The sequence below is a fragment of the Filicampus tigris genome, chromosome 3 (assembly GCF_054856515.1).
Source record: "Filicampus tigris isolate MCC_2025a chromosome 3, RoL_Ftig_1.0, whole genome shotgun sequence".
Taxonomy (NCBI): domain Eukaryota; kingdom Metazoa; phylum Chordata; class Actinopteri; order Syngnathiformes; family Syngnathidae; genus Filicampus; species Filicampus tigris.
The window spans coordinates 20,823,517-20,841,637 of record NC_141219.1 but is presented as its reverse complement, the minus strand read 5'-3'; the positions used below and the strand labels follow the sequence as shown (position 1 = coordinate 20,841,637).

The following is an 18,121-nucleotide window of genomic DNA, read 5'->3' as shown; positions in this document are numbered from 1 at the left end:
TGTGGACAAAAGCGGTAGTGTTTTGACAAACGTCAACCACATTTCCCATGCGCGCCAGCGCACATGCACGTAGTGTCATGAAATCCTGAGCTCTCGCTGGCCTGCAAATTGTACTGAATTGCATTTCTATTTCCAGTGGCTGTGTGAAAGATGAAAAGCAATGAGGTAATGAATCTAATTTTGTTCAAACAAAAGAGTTGTGAAAAAAAATGATTAAGGTCGATTTTCTGCCCAGTGCTGCTTTAAAATTAAATTTTTAATATGTTCAAGTGTGTTTAGAAATGTTTAAAGGAAATGTGTTTAAATCGTATGAGAGGGGGTGAACATGCTTTAATGTTTCTTAATCCCCATGTCTGTTCGATTGCTTTTATGTATATCTATTTTTATTTGTTCGAAAATCACATCGAAAGTTAGTGTATACAGTATGATCTTTGCTCTACTGAACAGTATCTCCACCAGGTGGCAGTGCAGATTGAAAAAGTGGCCCCGCCCACCAATCGTCACCGACGAAGAAGGCAAACGAGGAATCAGCTGTCAAAAAAGTAGCTCTTGTGAAAGAACGCATCAAAAGAGGTACAGCGATTCCAATTAAAACCAGCAAATAGTCAGAATGTTTTCATGTGAGTCTCCTCGGAATTAGAATTTCGAGCGAACCAAGGTTCTGCGCTGTTACTTGGCTAGTGTCCGTACCGGGTCGAGTCTTAAGTAGCTCACATTAGCTGCTATCTTTCAACTGTGCGAGCTGACAGTTTAGCTGGATAAACAACGTAGCTAAAGCTAGCTGGCTAACTTCGAAGGGTTGAAAGCCAAGTTTTTCGCTCGGTCCTCGTTCCACCCCGCTCACAACAAATCCATTCTTTCTCGCGTCACACATGAAATAACGGCTTTAACGTGGATTTCGTTTGCACCTATATGAAAGATATGGAAGATACGGAGACGAGCTAAGGTTAGCCCCCAACTATTTGTTGCGCAATTCTTGCCACAACAAAATCTACTAGTTAAGCATGTTCTATATGGAATTTATTAGATCTACAGCTCACTGTCCAGGTACTAGTAAGATCTTGGTCCTCACTCGGAAGACAATTCAGTGCACTATTCTTTGCCCAACTACTTCCGCTACTGTATGAGATTTCTACACACTAGTTGCCAGGACAACTTTGGCATCCTTGTAAGACAATTACATATTACCAGCGAGGCAAAAGTGTTCAGTAGTTAACAGCTGGACGCTACTAGCGAAGCACTAGATATTAATTAAAATTCTCTATGGTACGAGTATTACTAGTGGCACACAGATGTGAACTACTAAGAGGTTTTGCCTCACTAGTAACACGTAGGTGGCCTACTAGTATTCCAGAGTGCTCCTGCAAGTGAGGACAAAGCGCATACTGTACTCGTACATGGATCTTCAACTGGGTGGCACGGATTTCAAAGCCACTAACGTGGATGTAATTAGTTACCTGTTCAGTGTTGCTTTATTCAAAACATGAACTGTGCTTTAGATAATTATTCCGTGACGCCACACGAAGATCGCCATGTTCTAGATGTCCTGTGCGTGAGTTAACTGGCAGACAAAACAAATAGTGACTACGTGATGCAAAAGCTATATAAAAAAATAAAGAATTGATTGCGTTAATATTTGAAGTAAATGCTATTGTTGTTTCAGATATTTAGCTTGCTTTACCAATGCAAAAGTACTCACACAGATACATGTAGAGTACAGACACTTGGTAAAAGTAGTAGCACTGATTCAATTTGTTTTACTGAAGTAAAGGTAAATAACTGGAAAAATACAACAAAAATAGTAATAAAAAAAGTATTCCTTCACAATAAAAATATAATCTTTAAAAACACAAAACCAATTAGTAACATGGGAACACTTCTGCAGTACCTTCTCTGAAAGACCAAACAGCCACAATCCTTTTTTGGCCACCTGCTGTCCCCCCAGCGTCCTGTTAGTGGTCTCTATTGGTGTCGCAAACTATGGTCATATACCTCACTTTGGCATTCAGGAGGTCCAGAATTTTTAATTCCTCACATTTCAGGGTCTAACAAAACTTAAGTCAAGTACTACAAAAGTGAAAAGTCATCAGACACAACTCAAGTGCAAATACTTGAAAAATCTACATCCCCCACTTGTGATATATTGTATATTTAGTAGCTGTTTTGTTGTTGTCAGGTGTGATATATTGTATATTTAGTAGCTGTTTTGTTGTTGTCAGGTATGTTGGAAGCGTGTGAAGTACACTGATTAACTGTGAGGTCTGACTGAACACACCCGCCAAGATGCCTGCGGTGTCCACTGGTGCCAAAGACCTCTATTTGTGCACATCTCTCGGTGACCTCAATAAAAAAACTGAAGTTAAGGCAGACAAGATAAGCACAAAAAAGTACGTGTTAATAGTTCATGTACAGCTGATATGGCTTAACACATTGACAATATTCAAATACAATTTCACTGTGATGCAGCTATGTTCAGAGTGCCGGCAAAATCTTCAAGGCGGCAGAGGAAAGTCGTCTGGACAGAGATGAGGAGAGAGCTTATGTGCTTTACATGAAGTATCTAACAGTATATAAAATTGTCAAGGCGAGACCAGACTTCAAGCAGCAGTCGGTAAGGTGGTGACTACCCACTTTGTTTTTAATATACTGATATGTATTCAGTGGGAAAATGTAAAATACATGTATAATGAGTTTTTCTTTACTCCAATATCTGCAGGAGTACCTGACCATGCTTGGGCCTAACAATGTTAAGAAAGCCATTGAAGAAGCTGAGAGACTCGCTGAAAGCCTCAAACTCAGGTCAGAAAGTTTGCTGGTATGTTGAGTAGAAACATATTCTTTAAAGAAATTATGGTAGTTTATCATCTAAACTGTGAAATCTTGGAAAGGTATGAGGAAGTTGAGGTAAGGAAAAATCTGGAAGAGAAGGACAGACAAGAGGAGAAAAAAAAGGGGAAGGAAATGGAGGAGAAAGATGACAGTCAAACTTCTCACAAATCTTCAGTGGCAAACAAGGACAGCAATAAGGTAATGATCATATACTGACATTTTTTTCTGATAAAAGTTTAAACTCGACAAAGAGAACTTGTCTTACCAATACCAAAGAATATGTGGTAACAGTCGCAGTCTAATTTTGAGTACCGGTATTCATTTTGAAGTCCTAACACTTGCCGAGCGATCGACAGCGGCACAACTCTAAACTGTAAATGATTGTAAGGATGCTTTACAAATCCATCTTCAAACAATATTTGAATGCCACTGAATATATCCTTATTTTCAAAGTTGTATCTAGTAGTGATTGAGTGGTCACACTTGAAAAGGACATTTCAACACCTATATTTTTTTTATTTTTGACTCTGCCAGGTAAAAGGTGAGGTAAACGACTTGAAGAATGCGTCTTCAAAAAGTAAGCGAAGGACAAAATGCTTCATGAAATGTTTTTCTATTTTAGATACCGTAGTTATGAGCCTGTTAATTTGAAATATTGTCTATCATGTGGCTTGCGGTAAATCTGGATTGTCTCCATTCTTTATGCTGCGTGTCACTTAAATAACTTGACCTGATTGCAGCTGCGGGGGCGGGTGGCATCACGGCTGAGAAACTTTTCCACATGATGAAGGACCAAATGATTACTATAATTGTCATGGATGCCCGAAGCCAGAGAGACTTTGATGAGTCTCACATTCAGGTCCCATCTCAGGCCTGCATCAGCGTGCCCGAGGGGGCCATCAGTCCAGGGTATGATGCAGGAGGAGTAAATGGGGAGGAAATCACTTCAATGTAGTGTGTGCTGCTTTAGTTACTTTTGTCATGCAGTGTTGCCCCACATATTCAATCGCAAAAGCCATTCCCCGTCAATCGCTAAAACTCTTTACTAATCGCTCTCACAATGCAGTTACTAATAACCAGAGATGGGCAGTTTATCCTATTTTGCTATTCCACCCTCCGTCTTTGACTTGGGCACACTTCCGTCATCGTGCCTCTGTCCGTATTCATGAAATCACCGGCCTCGTCCTTTTAACTCATTCACTGCCAGACATTTTCAGACCCTCTTTTACCCTAACTTTTGAAAAAATATATATAAGTCCCTGAATTTCTGGACTGTGAAAAGACAAATACATTTGTCTTTGGCGTTGAATGAGTTAATAGCTTCCGTCCTTACATTTCGTCAGCGCCCCTGCTCAAATAAAACATTAGTGCATGATGCCGTGGGAAAGAGCTTTCATAATTCATAAACATTATTGAAATCTTATTAGCTGGCTAATTTCCTATTCACATCAACTTAGCGGCTGGGAGTATCGTGAGTGTATTGAATTGTTTACAACTGTTTAAGTGTCAACCGGGTATTTAGCTGCCAACACAACCACCGTCAGTCACCAGAGTACAGAGCCCGTCAGGGGACATCATGAAAATATTCAAGATTGCATTATAATGCAATACTATTGCGTTATATTTATAAACTTTTGCGTTATAATGCAATAAGATCTCAGTTTTTATGGTGTTATTTTGCAATAAAAATAATTATTGCAAAAGAACGCAATGTTATTTTAGAAGGAGAATGAAAGACTTCCACTTCCTGGTCGTAGATTTAAGTGTATGGCAGCGCTTTGATGTGCACGAATGACGGAGATTTTTATGCTCTAGAGCAGGCGTGGCCAAGTCCGGTTCTCGAGATCCTCTATTCAGCCTGCTTTAGATGTATCCCTACTGCAGCGCGCCTGATTCAAGGCATCAGGATCGTTATCAGGCTTTTGCAAACCTTGCTGATGAGCTGATCATTTGAATCAGGTGTGGTGGAACAGGGATACACTTAAAACAGGCTTGATAAGGGTCTCTTGAGGACCGGACTAGAACGCCCCTGCTCTAGAGATGCTCCAGACAAAGACATACTTCACATGCAAAGGGGTACTAAATGTTAACAGTTAAAACAAAATTGCTATTCACATTTTTTTCCTGGTCAGTGAAATGGGCGTTCTGTGGCCTAATGGTATTACGTGTGTTGAACCACCAGAGGACAGACCACGCACATGAAAAAGAAAGGCGGCTCTGTGGTATCGCATAAGAGAACAGTGGTCTTTCTTTTTAAAATAACACAACACGTCAGTCGATACATGACCCGATTAGGGTCGATTACAGGGATGGACGAAAACCCACTTCTGTCCTTCCTTAGTCCATCCTTTTTAAAAAAAACTTGTAGTCCTGCGTCTTCCGGCCCCAAAATGGAATGTTCTGTCACTGGGATGGAATGCCCATCTCTGCTAATAACACATGTAGTTTACACTGCCATTGCAGTTTCGATTTTTTTTTTTTTTTTTTTTTTTCCTAGAATCACTGTGAATGAAATTGAGGAAAAGCTCCCTGAGGAGTCCAAAGAGCAGTGGAAAAAGAGGGGATCCGTGGATTACTTAGTCCTATTGGACTGGTTTAACTCTGTTACGGATCTAACCATGGGCATGACATTGCAGAGCCTCAAGGATGCTCTATACAAGGTAATTATGTTCAAGACTTAAGGCTTCCATATACTCCCGTGGGCGGCGCCCGCGAGCAGGTCACTGCGACAATGCCGCGCGCAGTTTGCCTTTATACACGCGCGCAACCCACAAGCGTTGTTTTGAAATGTGTTGCAGTTTTACTCCATGTTACTGACGACACCGCAGGGCGAAATTTCCTCTGCCTTTAAAGGCCAATTCCGGTCCGCGTTTTTACTGCAGAGCAACGATCAAAAAGACAATGATAATGGATATATCGTGCCTGCTACAGCAAAGGGAACTAGATGACTAGACGATGCATTGAATTGTATTGCGAAAACGATCTGGGAGGGGACACCGAAGGTGGTATGTGCGTGTGTGCGCTTCTTCGCTTCGCAGCAGCAACAACCTGTGTGGTGGTTCCCCTCCTCCTGAGCCGTGGGAAAGTGTACAGAAAGTGTAAGTGTACATCGCAACATGTGACATTACGGACTAATCACGAGAGAGAATGCGCCGCATGTGTTGCAGACCTGTCAACGACATCTGAGTCGGTCACGTGATGCAATGTGGCAGTTGTCGCGAGGGTATAAAGAAGCTTTCAGGATGTAATCGAATAACTGCACGGTTTTCCCTGACTGGAACTTGGAAGATGGCGCATGTAACAACAATCCTGGCCTCCCTTCACTGGCTCCCAGTGCATTTCAGGGTTCGATTTAAGATTCTCTATGTCTATAAATCATTAAATGGCCTGGCCCTGGCGTACCTCTCTGAGCTCCTCCACTCCTACGCACCTTCCCGCAGCCTCAGGTCTGCGGACCAGGCGCTGCTCGAGGTGCCGAGGACCAAGCGGAGCCTAAGAGGGGATCGAGCCTTTTCGACTGCTGTCCTTCCCTTTGGAATGACCTCCCATTGGATGTTAGGCAAGCCCCCTCTTTGTCCACTTTTAACACCCGGTTGAAGACACACTTCGATTCGCTGGCTTTTGATCAGACCTGAAATTTTCGTCTCTTTTCGGTGTCAATTCTATATTGTGTTTTATGTTAATTTATTGATCAACACTTGTGTGTTATGGCCTTTTTACTGTTTATTATTATTATTTATTGTTTGTAAAGTGCTTTGTTACAGCGCCAGCTGTTATGAAATGGTTTGCGAACTCTGATGATGCTCATGGTCTTGACTTTTGTAAAATAAATTAAAATCCACTGGTCCATCTTCCCCAAAAAACAGCAAGAAAACCCACAAAATAGCGAGGTAAAATTGCAACAGATGGGCAATGATCCCAAATGAAACGCCCCAACTGCAAAGTAGCGAGTGAACACCATGCTAATTTAATCATTTGGATACTCCACAGTGGGACAGCATGACCATCTTGCGCAGTGAGCCGTTGGTGCTGGAGGGGGGCTATGAGAGCTGGCTGTTGTTTTACCCGATGTACACAAGCAATGCTAAAGTCCGCTCCCCTAGGCAGAACATCAACAGTGGGAATACCTCCGTGTCTCAGTGTGAGTATCATTGCTCACACTACACTCATTGCAAAAAGTTAGCGATATTTGACTGTTGGGTAAAATTTCAGGATGAACCTAAAATGCACTATAACCATTATGGGTGAATTTCATTTGACCTCTAAACCTTTTCATTGCACGTCAAACTGTTCACAGTTTTATTTTTGCACAACTTGATGTTTTCTAACAACAAATTGAATTCTAATTCTTGTTTTTTTTTCCTAATACAGTATACCATTGAAAATATTGATTATGAAAGGAAACTTTACAGAGCTAGTAATGTTCAGGAAGTTCAATTTTGCTGGGCATTTGCACACATGTAATCATTCATATGGTCCTTGTAGTTTCGAAAGTGCCTAATAAATTGACTTGTGAGTCTGGTTTAAATATTTGTAGTAAATGTGTGTACCTGGAATTTAATCGCAAGATGTGCTAATTTGCTGTTTTTCTTCAGTAAACTTGAGTTACCCGTCCCTCAAGGAGATAAAACCTTCACCACCTCAGCCAGAACCTGAGATTGTACCAGAGTCTATAGAACCCTCCGCTCCACCACTCATGAATGGAGTTGCTCCAACTGAAGCCCGCCCGACCACACCACCCGCGAGCACAGAGAGATTGGCAGACAACATTGACGTTCTTTTCTCTCAGCTGGAAGTGAGTACGAAAGGACCAGGAATTGATACGTGCAACCATCCTTCTTCCACATCCAAGGCCGTCCCACAGGTAGGACTCAACTGTAGACTGATCATCCTGAAGTGTCAGGAAACTGCAATTGAACTTGGTTATCTTACATCCTACACTCCTATCTTTTTTTACCCGTTGTACTGTCCTATCCCAGTTTGACCGCACCAAAAAGCCACCGATCCGCTTCTCAGACGAGCCTAAAGTGAGCCTAAATGGACCAGACCAAGAATCCAGCAAGAACACTCCACATGTGCCCGACCGCTCAGCCAAACCAGCCTTCACCAATATTTTGTCCGAAGAAGAACAAAGTCAGATACACTCTGAGGCAGTGGCGTCGATGGAGAAAGCCAGGCAAGAAAAAGAGAAGCGCTTTCAAGAGCGTCTGCTAGAAGAGGACAGGCAGAGGAAGGAGCTGAAAGAGAGGCAAGTAAAAGATCAGATTGATAAGAAGAAGAAGGACGAAGAGGACAAAGGACATCAAGACAAAAAGAGGCTAGAGAGACAGAAGGCAGAGGAAGAGGAAGACAAAGAGAACCATTCGTGCAAGGGGAAAGATAATAAGGGAAGAGAACAGAACTCTGAAGCACCCTCGAAGAGTATGTCTCTCGACTCGCCTGCTCCCAATCTTATCATCAGTGAAGTAAAGGTAGGTCGTCCACATCGGTGACGCTCAGACCATTGCTTCTGTAGGAAGTGAATATGGAATGTGAAACTCTTTCCTTGAAATTGGAAACTCTGAATTGTTGTTTTGTAGAATTGTGATTTGGGGCAAATAAATGGTGTAGCCCAACCCCAGACACTGATCAGTTGATTATGAAAAACATCTCATTATGTTGGTGCGTTTTGTGTATTCACAAGTCACATTCGTAAATTAAAACTAGTAAAAAAAAAAATGAACACACTTTATATACTGTACAACTTCTGGTTAATGGTGGTCTCAGGGTTTACTAGCAGTGGGAATCCAAATGGCAACAATGTTCCACTTAAAATGACTCCCACCTATTTAAAGTTTAGTCAGTATGTTTTTATTTCACAGAGGGAGCCACTGACGAGAGCCAGAAGTGAGGAAATGGGAAGGAGCGTGCCTGGTCTGCCAGTTGGTTGGATGAAGGTACCTCACATTTGAACGTGTGACACTATTAAAGACCAAAACCTTATATATAGATATCCACGTACAGAATTTATGAATACCTGATTCACGTCTAACAGGTTACTGCTTGTAATGACAACCCCCTTCTAGTTCCTTGACACTGTGACTGGAACCTTCCGATACTACCATTCCCCAACCAACCGCGTCCACCTATACCCGCCTGAGGTGACTGTGCCGACGCCACCGACGGTGGAGCAGAAACAGCCGCAACCAGCAGTGCCACCCTCCAATGTCAAGAAAGAGCAGGAGCGGGAACAGTCCAAATTAAAACGCTCCTACTCTTCCCCAGACATCAGCCAGGACCTAAGAGAGGAGGCCCAGAAGAAGAGCTCTGCCCCAGTGGCTGCTGCTACCATTCCCACCTTCAATAGAGAAAACAAGTAAGGCACTCGGGTGTATGGCGGTACTCCAGAGCAAAAGATAATCAGGATAATGTGGGTGCCTATTTGGTTGGTAGTTTACATGGAAAAAACACCAAAGGGAGTGTCTGACATTATCCCTGAAAGCTGTCCATCCAGCTTACCCAATGATAACTTGGTCAACACCACATCCTATGTTGAATGCATCAATTTTTGAAGGGACAATTACAAATTATTTGGAGAAATGAAACACCCTCACATCAATTATGGGATTACTGAGCAGAAATGATAGCACGAAGAAAATATTTCATATTTAGCTCCCAATAGAGGGTGTCCCAAAATTTAACATACACTTCCTCTTTATATTTTGTTTCAGGTGTTATTCAGACGTTGGAGCAGTGTCATTGCTGCCTGGCAAGAAGTTTTTCTGTCCTCAACTGCAGTTCAGGGGCAGTTTGAGTAGCTTTTATGGCCGTCATACTGCTCCAACAAGTTGTATAATTTAGGCTATCCATGGCAGGTTTTTTGAAACACGATGTGTTCTTGACTACTCGTAACCACAAACCACTGCTGAGAACACTTCATTTCGCTTCTAGAGCAGCCCTTTGAGCAAAATGTCTTCCAAAGCAAAGATTATGATGTTGAACAACCAAAAATCGGTACGGGTAAAGCTTTAATACGCTCATGGGCTTCAACTGAATCGAGCATTTGTTGTTGTAAAGGTTAATGCAACATTTTAGTTTTGGATACATTATTGTGGAAATAAACTTGAAAATGAAATTCATGAAATGAAGCGGACTTCCAGTGCGTCCCTCCACAGATAACTTTTGTTGGCTTTCCACAAGCGCCTGCATTATTACTTCTGTGTTTTCATCAGTGGTGGTATTAACAAGACTTCTGCTGCGTGGTTTGTTAAGAACGGACACTGTTTCCAGAAATTGGTCATGATAGTGTAAATTGTAGCACACATTGGAACAGTGGGATAGACGCAATGCTTCTCAAATTGGCGCTCAACCGTAGTTGGGAAAAGAAAAACTGCCAAGCCTAAGCCAGTGATTCTCAACCTAGTTTGTCTTGTGTACCCCCAAACCCTTTCGCCATGCCATGGGTACCACCTCACTCATATGGCTTGACGATGACCTCCAAAAGTAGAACGTAACACAACTGATTATTTCATGAAAATCATTTTATTTCATCTACTTAATTGGAACATTTAATTCTCAGGCATTATTTTCATTTGAACAACAATTAAACAAAAAAGTAAAAGTTGCCTTTAAAATAAAAGTGAATTTTAAAAAATATATGAAAGCAAAATAAATACTAAACATGCCTTTCTTATATATACCTCTTACAACATTTTACCACAAAAAAGCTGGAGCTCACTTGAATGAGTCCCCACCTTTAAACAGGCATTTAAACTTGAACAAAACACTTATGTCCCCAGGTAAACAAGCGGCTTAAATCTGCTCACATACATACCGTTTAATGCCGGGCTTATGTGAAATGCTGAAATAAAATATAGATTGTTTCCACACAACCCCTGCGATGTGCTTGCATACCCCTGTTTGGGAAGGGCTGGTCTCAGCTGTCAAATGCTGGTTGGTGGTCTCATGGCTGTCCAATTGATACCTAAAAATGAAATGGAGGAAAGGAAGTGACAGCCTGTAAAATGTTCTGCTTTCCAAGTTTGTGAGAATAAGTTCCCCCCCCCTCCTTTTTGTTCTTTCATCAGACCTCCCAGTGTTAAAGTCTATCCGAAAGTGGAGCTTTCACGACCTTCAGCCGCCAAAATCCGCAGCTTGAATCCAACCTTTGGAGGCCTGGGTGCCAGTTTGACTGGCCTTCGTAATCTTGGCAACACTTGCTACATGAATTCCATCTTGCAGTGTCTGTGCAACACACCTGCCATGGCAGAGTACTTCAACAATAATTACTATCTTGAAGATATCAATAGGTATGTAGTTCAGGTTCACTCTATGGAGAAACATTACTACAGACACTCCAGCAGCTTGTACTCTTCAACATTTTTGACTGACGTGTGTGTTAAAATGAAAAATTTGGATTTTGAGAGAATTCAGTCATCTAGTCCACTGGCTGCGGCTCCATACTTTTGTGTATTGGGTTTGACAATAGGAATGCTTATTCTCTTGTCCTCTGGCAGATGCAACATTCTCGGCCATAAAGGGGAAGTGGCGGAGGAATTTGGCGTGATCATGAAGGCGCTGTGGGCCGGTCTGTACAGGTGCATCAGTCCACGGGACTTTAAGATCACCATAGGAAAGATCAATGATCAATTTGCTGGCTATGACCAGCAAGACTCCCAAGAGTTGCTGCTCTTTCTCATGGACGGCCTCCATGAGGACCTCAATAAGGTAATTTGCACACACAATGCCAAGCAAGAACAGGGACTCGAGCTTTTAGCAAAAATACTGTCATGCTCACTGGCATTTTTGAAAACATTACATGTATTTTTCTTTTCTTTTTTTTTTTTTCTTTCACTGGGTTTCATTTTGATGGCAAATTAGAGAGTAAGTAAATTGTGTGTGGGTGTGTCCCTGTTGCTCTCGCAGCAGCCAGCGAGTGTGCTCTTGTCTGCTTCTGTCTGGTCTGATGTTCATCAGAACCTCTGTGCATGTAGTAGACCCCAAGACATGCCTCATTGCTTGCATCAGCTGGTCTGCTTTACTGGCTTCATGTGCATTGAAATGTGGGGCAACAGGTGTACATATTGTGGTTCTCAAACTTTATAACAAATACGACATAAAATAATATGACCAACAATAAAATGCGCTAGCAGACAGAGGTTTTGTTCCTAAAAAAGCACATTCAATATTATGACAGTACATAAAAATATAGGAAAATAAAAGAAACTGTACTTAATGATTTGATTAATTGTATTGAATTAAAGTCGTCCCTTGCCGTTTTACCGTTCAGTTTGTGGTCTCACTGCATAGCAAATTTTTAAATGGTACATACCGAATTTTACGTCGCGCATTTATTGTGGGCTGTTGTGGTGACCAGTTTTCTTCACGGGCTTATGTTACTGCAGACTTGTGTGACAACAAGTACAAACCGGGAGAAACGAGTGCATGAAAGACACTGGTCAAAGTTCATATCACACTTAGACTTGCACAACAGTAAACATCATTTGCTAATTTAATATAGCCTACTGCGCAATGAAACTGTACTGAGACATTGATTCTTTTGCTTACCGCTTGTGTTGTCGCCACCCTTTGAGATCCACTGGTTTAGAAAATTCTTCGGGGCACCTTAGGAGCACCATGCCCAATGTTTCCACCTAGGGGCAAATGTATGTACCTCATGTTTCTTTCCAGAGTCTGTCAAATAGCTCACGACATATTTTCCATCCATCCATCCATCCATCTATCCATTCATCCATCCGTTATCGATACCGCTTATCCTCACAAGGGTCGCGGGGGACACATTTTCCATCTCATCAAATCCCTTTTGTATGATGTTCAGACATGTCTGGGGGCCCAGTGCCACTCAACTGTGTGTAACTTACCAAAGAAACATTTCCACCAAGTGGTACGGTTGTGTGTGGCTCTGATTGGCATATCCTGATCAGGCTTTTGCTTAACTCATCAGGGTAAATGGGCAGGATTGCAAAAGTTCTGCCACGCGTACGTAGTTAGCTCAACGACATAGCAAAATGAAGGTTATATATGCAGTAAAACTCAGCATCATTCTGACATGATCCGTCAAGCAACCAACAAAGTTTAGGATTTTCTCTCTTTTGAAATGCATGGTATTTGGGGTCTTTTTCTTTTTTTCTCATTTCATTCGTGTATACCATTGCTGAACTTACAGTGATCATTCTGTTATCTATCCAGCCAGTCAATGGACCCAACTCAGTAAGGGAACCGTAAAGCGGGACAGTAAAATATCATCAAATAGACTCACACTGTACTGTTTGGTGGAAAATAGCTTTTCGAACCACATTCAATATTTTCCCTTACGTGTTACCATGGTTGCATGCAAATGAATCTGGGACTTGAGAGTAAGTCCTAAAATACAAGTGTATTTTTATCATTGATCCGTATTCAGCCTTTGATGGTTGCATATTTACATTTTAATTGGAGCGTTTCAAATCCATGTGGATTACGCAGCGCTTTGCTTAACGTTTGTCACTGTGTGTACTCATGCCCGTTGTGTTTCCGTCTGTGTTGTCAGGCGGACAACAGGAAGCGCTACAAAGAGGAGGAAAACGACCACCTGGATGATCAGATGGCGGCAGACCAGGCTTGGGGCAAACACAAGCTGCTGAACGAGTCCATCATCGTGGCACTCTTCCAGGGTCAGTTCAAGTCCACCGTGCAGTGTCAGACCTGCCACCGTAAGTCTCGAACATTTGAGACCTTCATGTACCTGTCGCTGCCTCTGGCTTCCACCAGCAAGTGCTCACTGCAGGTCAGTAACACCTTACATTTGTTTGAAGGGCAGACATCAGGGGCATAGCTTTATTAAGCTTGCTTTAAACGTTACTCTTTCAGATAGATTACCAGTGTATTCGATGGAATAATCGATAGGTTATCGATTCTAAAAATATTTTTTAGTGATGGCTCTACTAAGCGACACGCCTGTCTTGCAATCTTCTCTGGACAACGATCACAAACACGTGACTTTGATCAGTTTCAGATGGATTCATCTTGTTTTTCTTCGCCAACATAAATTTGAAAAAAATAATAACCTTTATTGGGGGTATCTGATAGTGTAACACCAAACAATAATCAGTGGTACTCACTCATTTTCTGTCATCTCGAAGTAACCTGGTGCCCATTCTTTACAATCAAGAAAATTTGCTCTGCATCCCAGGATTGTCTGAGGCTGTTCTCCAAGGAGGAGCGGCTGACGGATAACAACAAGGTCTTCTGCAGGCACTGCAAAGCGCACAGAGATTCCACCAAGAAACTGGAGGTCTGGAAGGTGCCTCCAATTCTCTTGGTGCATCTGAAGCGGTCTGTAGTGACACGTCCACCCGTTTGCTCTAAATTACGCTACGTTGGCTGACATTCCTCGTCACTGTTGCAGCTTCTCCTACGAGGGCAGATGGAAACAGAAGCTGCAGACTTCTGTAGACTTCGCTCTCGACGCTCTGGACCTGGCCCAGTACGTCATTGGACCTAAGCAGAACCTGAAGAGATATAACCTTTTTGGAGTGTCTGTGAGTAGAGCTCAGATGATCAGCTACACCCGGGTGTCAAACTATATACATACGAAATTGTCTAATTGATTATACCAAAAAGTTCTAACCTCTCCCGGTACCACTATAATGAAATTGAATAAAAATTGTACCATAATAAGTGTTTGAAAACAAACCATCCAAATGATCTTCAAATTTAAATGCAACTGATTTGCCCAGCCCCACAAAAAAAATCAGCAAAATCTTTCCAAATGGTTTATAATACAAACAGCAGCACTCTACTGTATTATTATTACTGTATTTATTAAGACATACTTAAAGCGGAAGTCAACCCAAACATATTTTTTTCAGGAATATGTTCCCAGCAGGCCCATGAGTTGAAACACGGCATTCTGCTTAATTTTGCGTTTGTGGAATATAAATTAAGCAGCAAAATGCACTCGTTTTTAGCCACCTCTGGAGGCGGCCATTTTGTCTTCTGTCACCTGAAAATGACATCACAACTGCTCACAACGACCAATCACGGGTGACCTGGTTTCTGAATCTGGGCCGTGATTGGTCGTTGTGAGCAGTTGTGATGTCATTTTCAGTGGACAGAAGAGAAAATGGCCGCCCCCAAAGATGGCTAAAAACGAGTGGATTAACACTTATTCCACAAACGCAATATTTATTACAATGCCCTGTTTCAACTAGTGGGCTTGCATACACATATTCTTAAAAAAAATATTTGGGTTGACTTCGGCTTTAAATAGCATAATTAATGTGAAAAATGAAACAGTTTGTGTGTCAGTGTGCGCGTCTTGCCCACCTGACAGCAGTATAACATACATACATACATATCATACACGAAGAACGTTCCCCACTAAGTGACTCAGTAGACTGCTGTAATTTTAGTCATTTTTCATAAAGGGTAAACAATACCTTGAGTTTGGCACCTGTGAGCTACACATTCCTGACTACCCATGTGGTATTTTTAATGCTTGGCTTTGCTTGAGCTTATTCGTGTGTATGTGTGTGTGTGTGTTTATTTTATTTACTAGAACCACTATGGAGGTTTGGACGGTGGCCATTACACTGCCTATTGTAAGAACGCTTTCAAGCAGCGTTGGTACAAATTTGACGATCATGAGGTTTCTGAAATATCCACCTCCTCCGTCAAATCTTCTGCTGCCTACATTTTGTTTTACTCCACCCTGTGACGGAGCTGCCGGACCTGAAGAACACCTGAGAAGGTTGTCTTCCCCCCCCCCCCCCCCCCTATTTCTTCTTCAAAGTGGCTGTTGGGGGGCACCGGATGGAGGAGCGTATGTGTCCATCCTAGAGCTATTAGCTGAAGGGTGCCACTAGAGAACAGTGCAGCACAGGCACGCCGTGCAATGCTTCTGCCACTAGAGGACCCTATAGCTGTGAAAACATACCGGCTGCTTATATTACTGACCATCTATTCTTGAGACTATGAGCGATGCCAGTTTGACATACCCTGCGGCAATTTCATTGTAGGGTAGGCAGCTGCTTCGATACTCCTTACTCGTTGCGGTTAACGTGAATGGCTGGATTACTTGGGTGTGTAAACAGCAGGTTCACATTTAAATAGCTTGTACGTATTTAACAAAGCGGATGTTGCACTTTTCCAAATGTAAATATTCCACAACACGTCAAGATGTCGTGTCACCAATTCTTGTTGTTAGAGCTCGCACCGCGGCCATTGCATTAGAGGTTATAGTTGCGAGTTTCTAATGTTTATCATGACCGTCAAAGGGGACCGAGCATGCTGTCCCGCATCTTCCTTATCATATATTTTGTTGCAGAACCACATTTTATGTCAATGGAGGAGTAGAAGGGGTGTCAGAAAGGTTCCAGGACTGGTGTCACACAAGATTCCAAACCAAACTACGATACAAAGTCTACACACCCCTGCTCAAATGCCAGGTTTTTGAAATGCCCCAAAGAAAAGGGAGACCAAAATAGATCATTTCAAAATGTTTTTCAACATTTGTGTGACATATATAACCTTACCAACTTGCCTTTTTTTTTTTTTTTTTTTTTACATCTTTTTGAGAGGCGAAGCAAGAACAGACAACTGAAATAATATGGTGGCACAAAGGCGTATGTTTGGGGCAAACAAAACTGTCATCATCAAAAGAACACCATACCTAGTACAAACCATGGTGGCGGCATGTTTTGGAGTTGTTTGTCTTCAGCTGGAACGTTGACCTTAGACGACGTGGAGGATATTAAATATGAAAACCTCTATATTACAGTCAGTCTTGGCACAAAACCTTTTGGCTTCCACTGAAAGTGAAATAAATGATAAGAAAATAAAAAAATAATAAGGCCTACAAGATCATCTAAAATGTATTTGTGGTCAATCAAAATGGTGGCAGGTGTGTGCTGACTCCTACTTAAACATGAGTTTCAATATGTGTTTGGTTACTTTCAGTGTTTGGTTAATTCTGAGCACATCCACGCTGCAATTATAAGAGAGTGCACTATTTTACAACCGCATTGTTTCATTTGCTTATTTTCACCTCACCTAATTGCACAGGTTGTATATCACAATGGTGTTAAAAAAAAAAAAAAAGATTTTATGTACTGTATCTCTAATTGGAAAAACAATGGCATTTGAACAGGCGTGTGTAAACTTTTCACATCCACTTGACAAACTTGAGTTTTCAACGCGCACCCTCCACAAAGAGATCCTGCAGCGTTAGTTCAAAGGCAAGACTCCATTTTGAAAACGTGGAGGAGATGATGGAGCTCACTTCCAAGGGGAACATTTAGTGTGGATTTAAAATACATCTACAGTATTGAGACAGCAGTCCTGGAACTTTTCTGACGCACCTCCTTGAGCTTCAGAACGTTCAGCGTTCTTATCCAGCAATGAACTGATGGCTATACACAATGTGGCAGTACAAGATAAATAGGGATCATTTCTCAACTGTGAATCATGCAAATCTACACTAGTGGCCTCCCAGAATAGCTGGTGATTAGCATAATGGGTCCTCTTTAATGCGATGGGAAATACTGAGTATTCACACTTGTGCAGAATTGAAGGATGGGTGGGAACTGTGATGGTTGCTTGTTCATGTTAATCACATTGTTGCACTTACACTGTATGCAATCATAAGGATGCAGAACACATAGTTTATCCATTAAAACGCAATGTTACATGCTTTAAATTGACAGGTCCAGAGATCTCTTTTGATTGATCTGGCCTTGTCTGCCCCTATAACGTGACTACGTGTGAAAGCTATTTGCCATTAAATATTAATGTCTGCATCGCAACATCCATTGAAATGAAACATTACTGGTATTTGTGTCCCTAGATGATTTTTAAAAGGGCAAATTTGTAGATTGTGAAATTTAACATGTAACTCTTTTTTTTTTTAATTTATTTAATTCTGTCTTTAGTCCAGACCTGATTTTGCACCTAAAATGAGAATTTACAGTACTCCTTGGGTCAACACTATCTGTCCCAATTTGGTGACAAGAGCAAGCACAAAGTAGAGTAAAATGGACCAGAGAGCAGAGATGTGCAGATTTGATTCGATACTCCTGACAGTCGTCTCACCTAGCATGAGATACAAACTTCTATGTTCTTGTAAATGTAGGACTTCACTGTCTTTCTCTATGATTTGAAATGTTTCAGTATAACAAATATAATAACCTCCAATGACTTGTGACTGTTTATTAAAACCGATATGAATTGTGCATGTGCACATGGGAGTAGATAGAGAGATGTTGCTTGTGTGATGATGCAGGAAGAGTGAAACAAAACAGCAGTTTTCTTCTTT

At 41.6% G+C, this 18,121-nt stretch overlaps 1 protein-coding gene across 3 annotated transcripts; it reads left to right on the top strand.

Annotated features, from left to right (window-relative positions):
- The first annotated feature begins 447 nt into the window (after positions 1-447).
- On the top strand, positions 448-18,058 carry usp8 (ubiquitin specific peptidase 8). Of its 3 annotated transcripts, none has more exons than XM_086025717.1 (19): positions 448-573; positions 2,220-2,387; positions 2,467-2,611; positions 2,717-2,799; positions 2,889-3,027; positions 3,364-3,406; positions 3,570-3,738; positions 5,327-5,489; positions 6,820-6,970; positions 7,425-7,693; positions 7,809-8,300; positions 8,691-8,765; positions 8,895-9,184; positions 10,896-11,117; positions 11,325-11,535; positions 13,358-13,594; positions 14,000-14,142; positions 14,216-14,348; positions 15,368-18,058. In XM_086025717.1, exons 2-19 carry the CDS (start codon positions 2,284-2,286, stop codon positions 15,524-15,526), a joined length of 3,228 nt encoding a protein of 1,075 aa, XP_085881843.1. In that variant the 5' UTR covers positions 448-573; positions 2,220-2,283; the 3' UTR covers positions 15,527-18,058. The 3 variants fall into 3 exon arrangements, with proteins under 3 accessions (XP_085881843.1, XP_085881845.1, XP_085881844.1); XM_086025719.1 differs by having other exon boundaries at positions 535-620; XM_086025718.1 differs by lacking the exon at positions 448-573 and adding an exon at positions 710-946.
- The last annotated feature ends 63 nt before the right edge of the window (positions 18,059-18,121 follow it).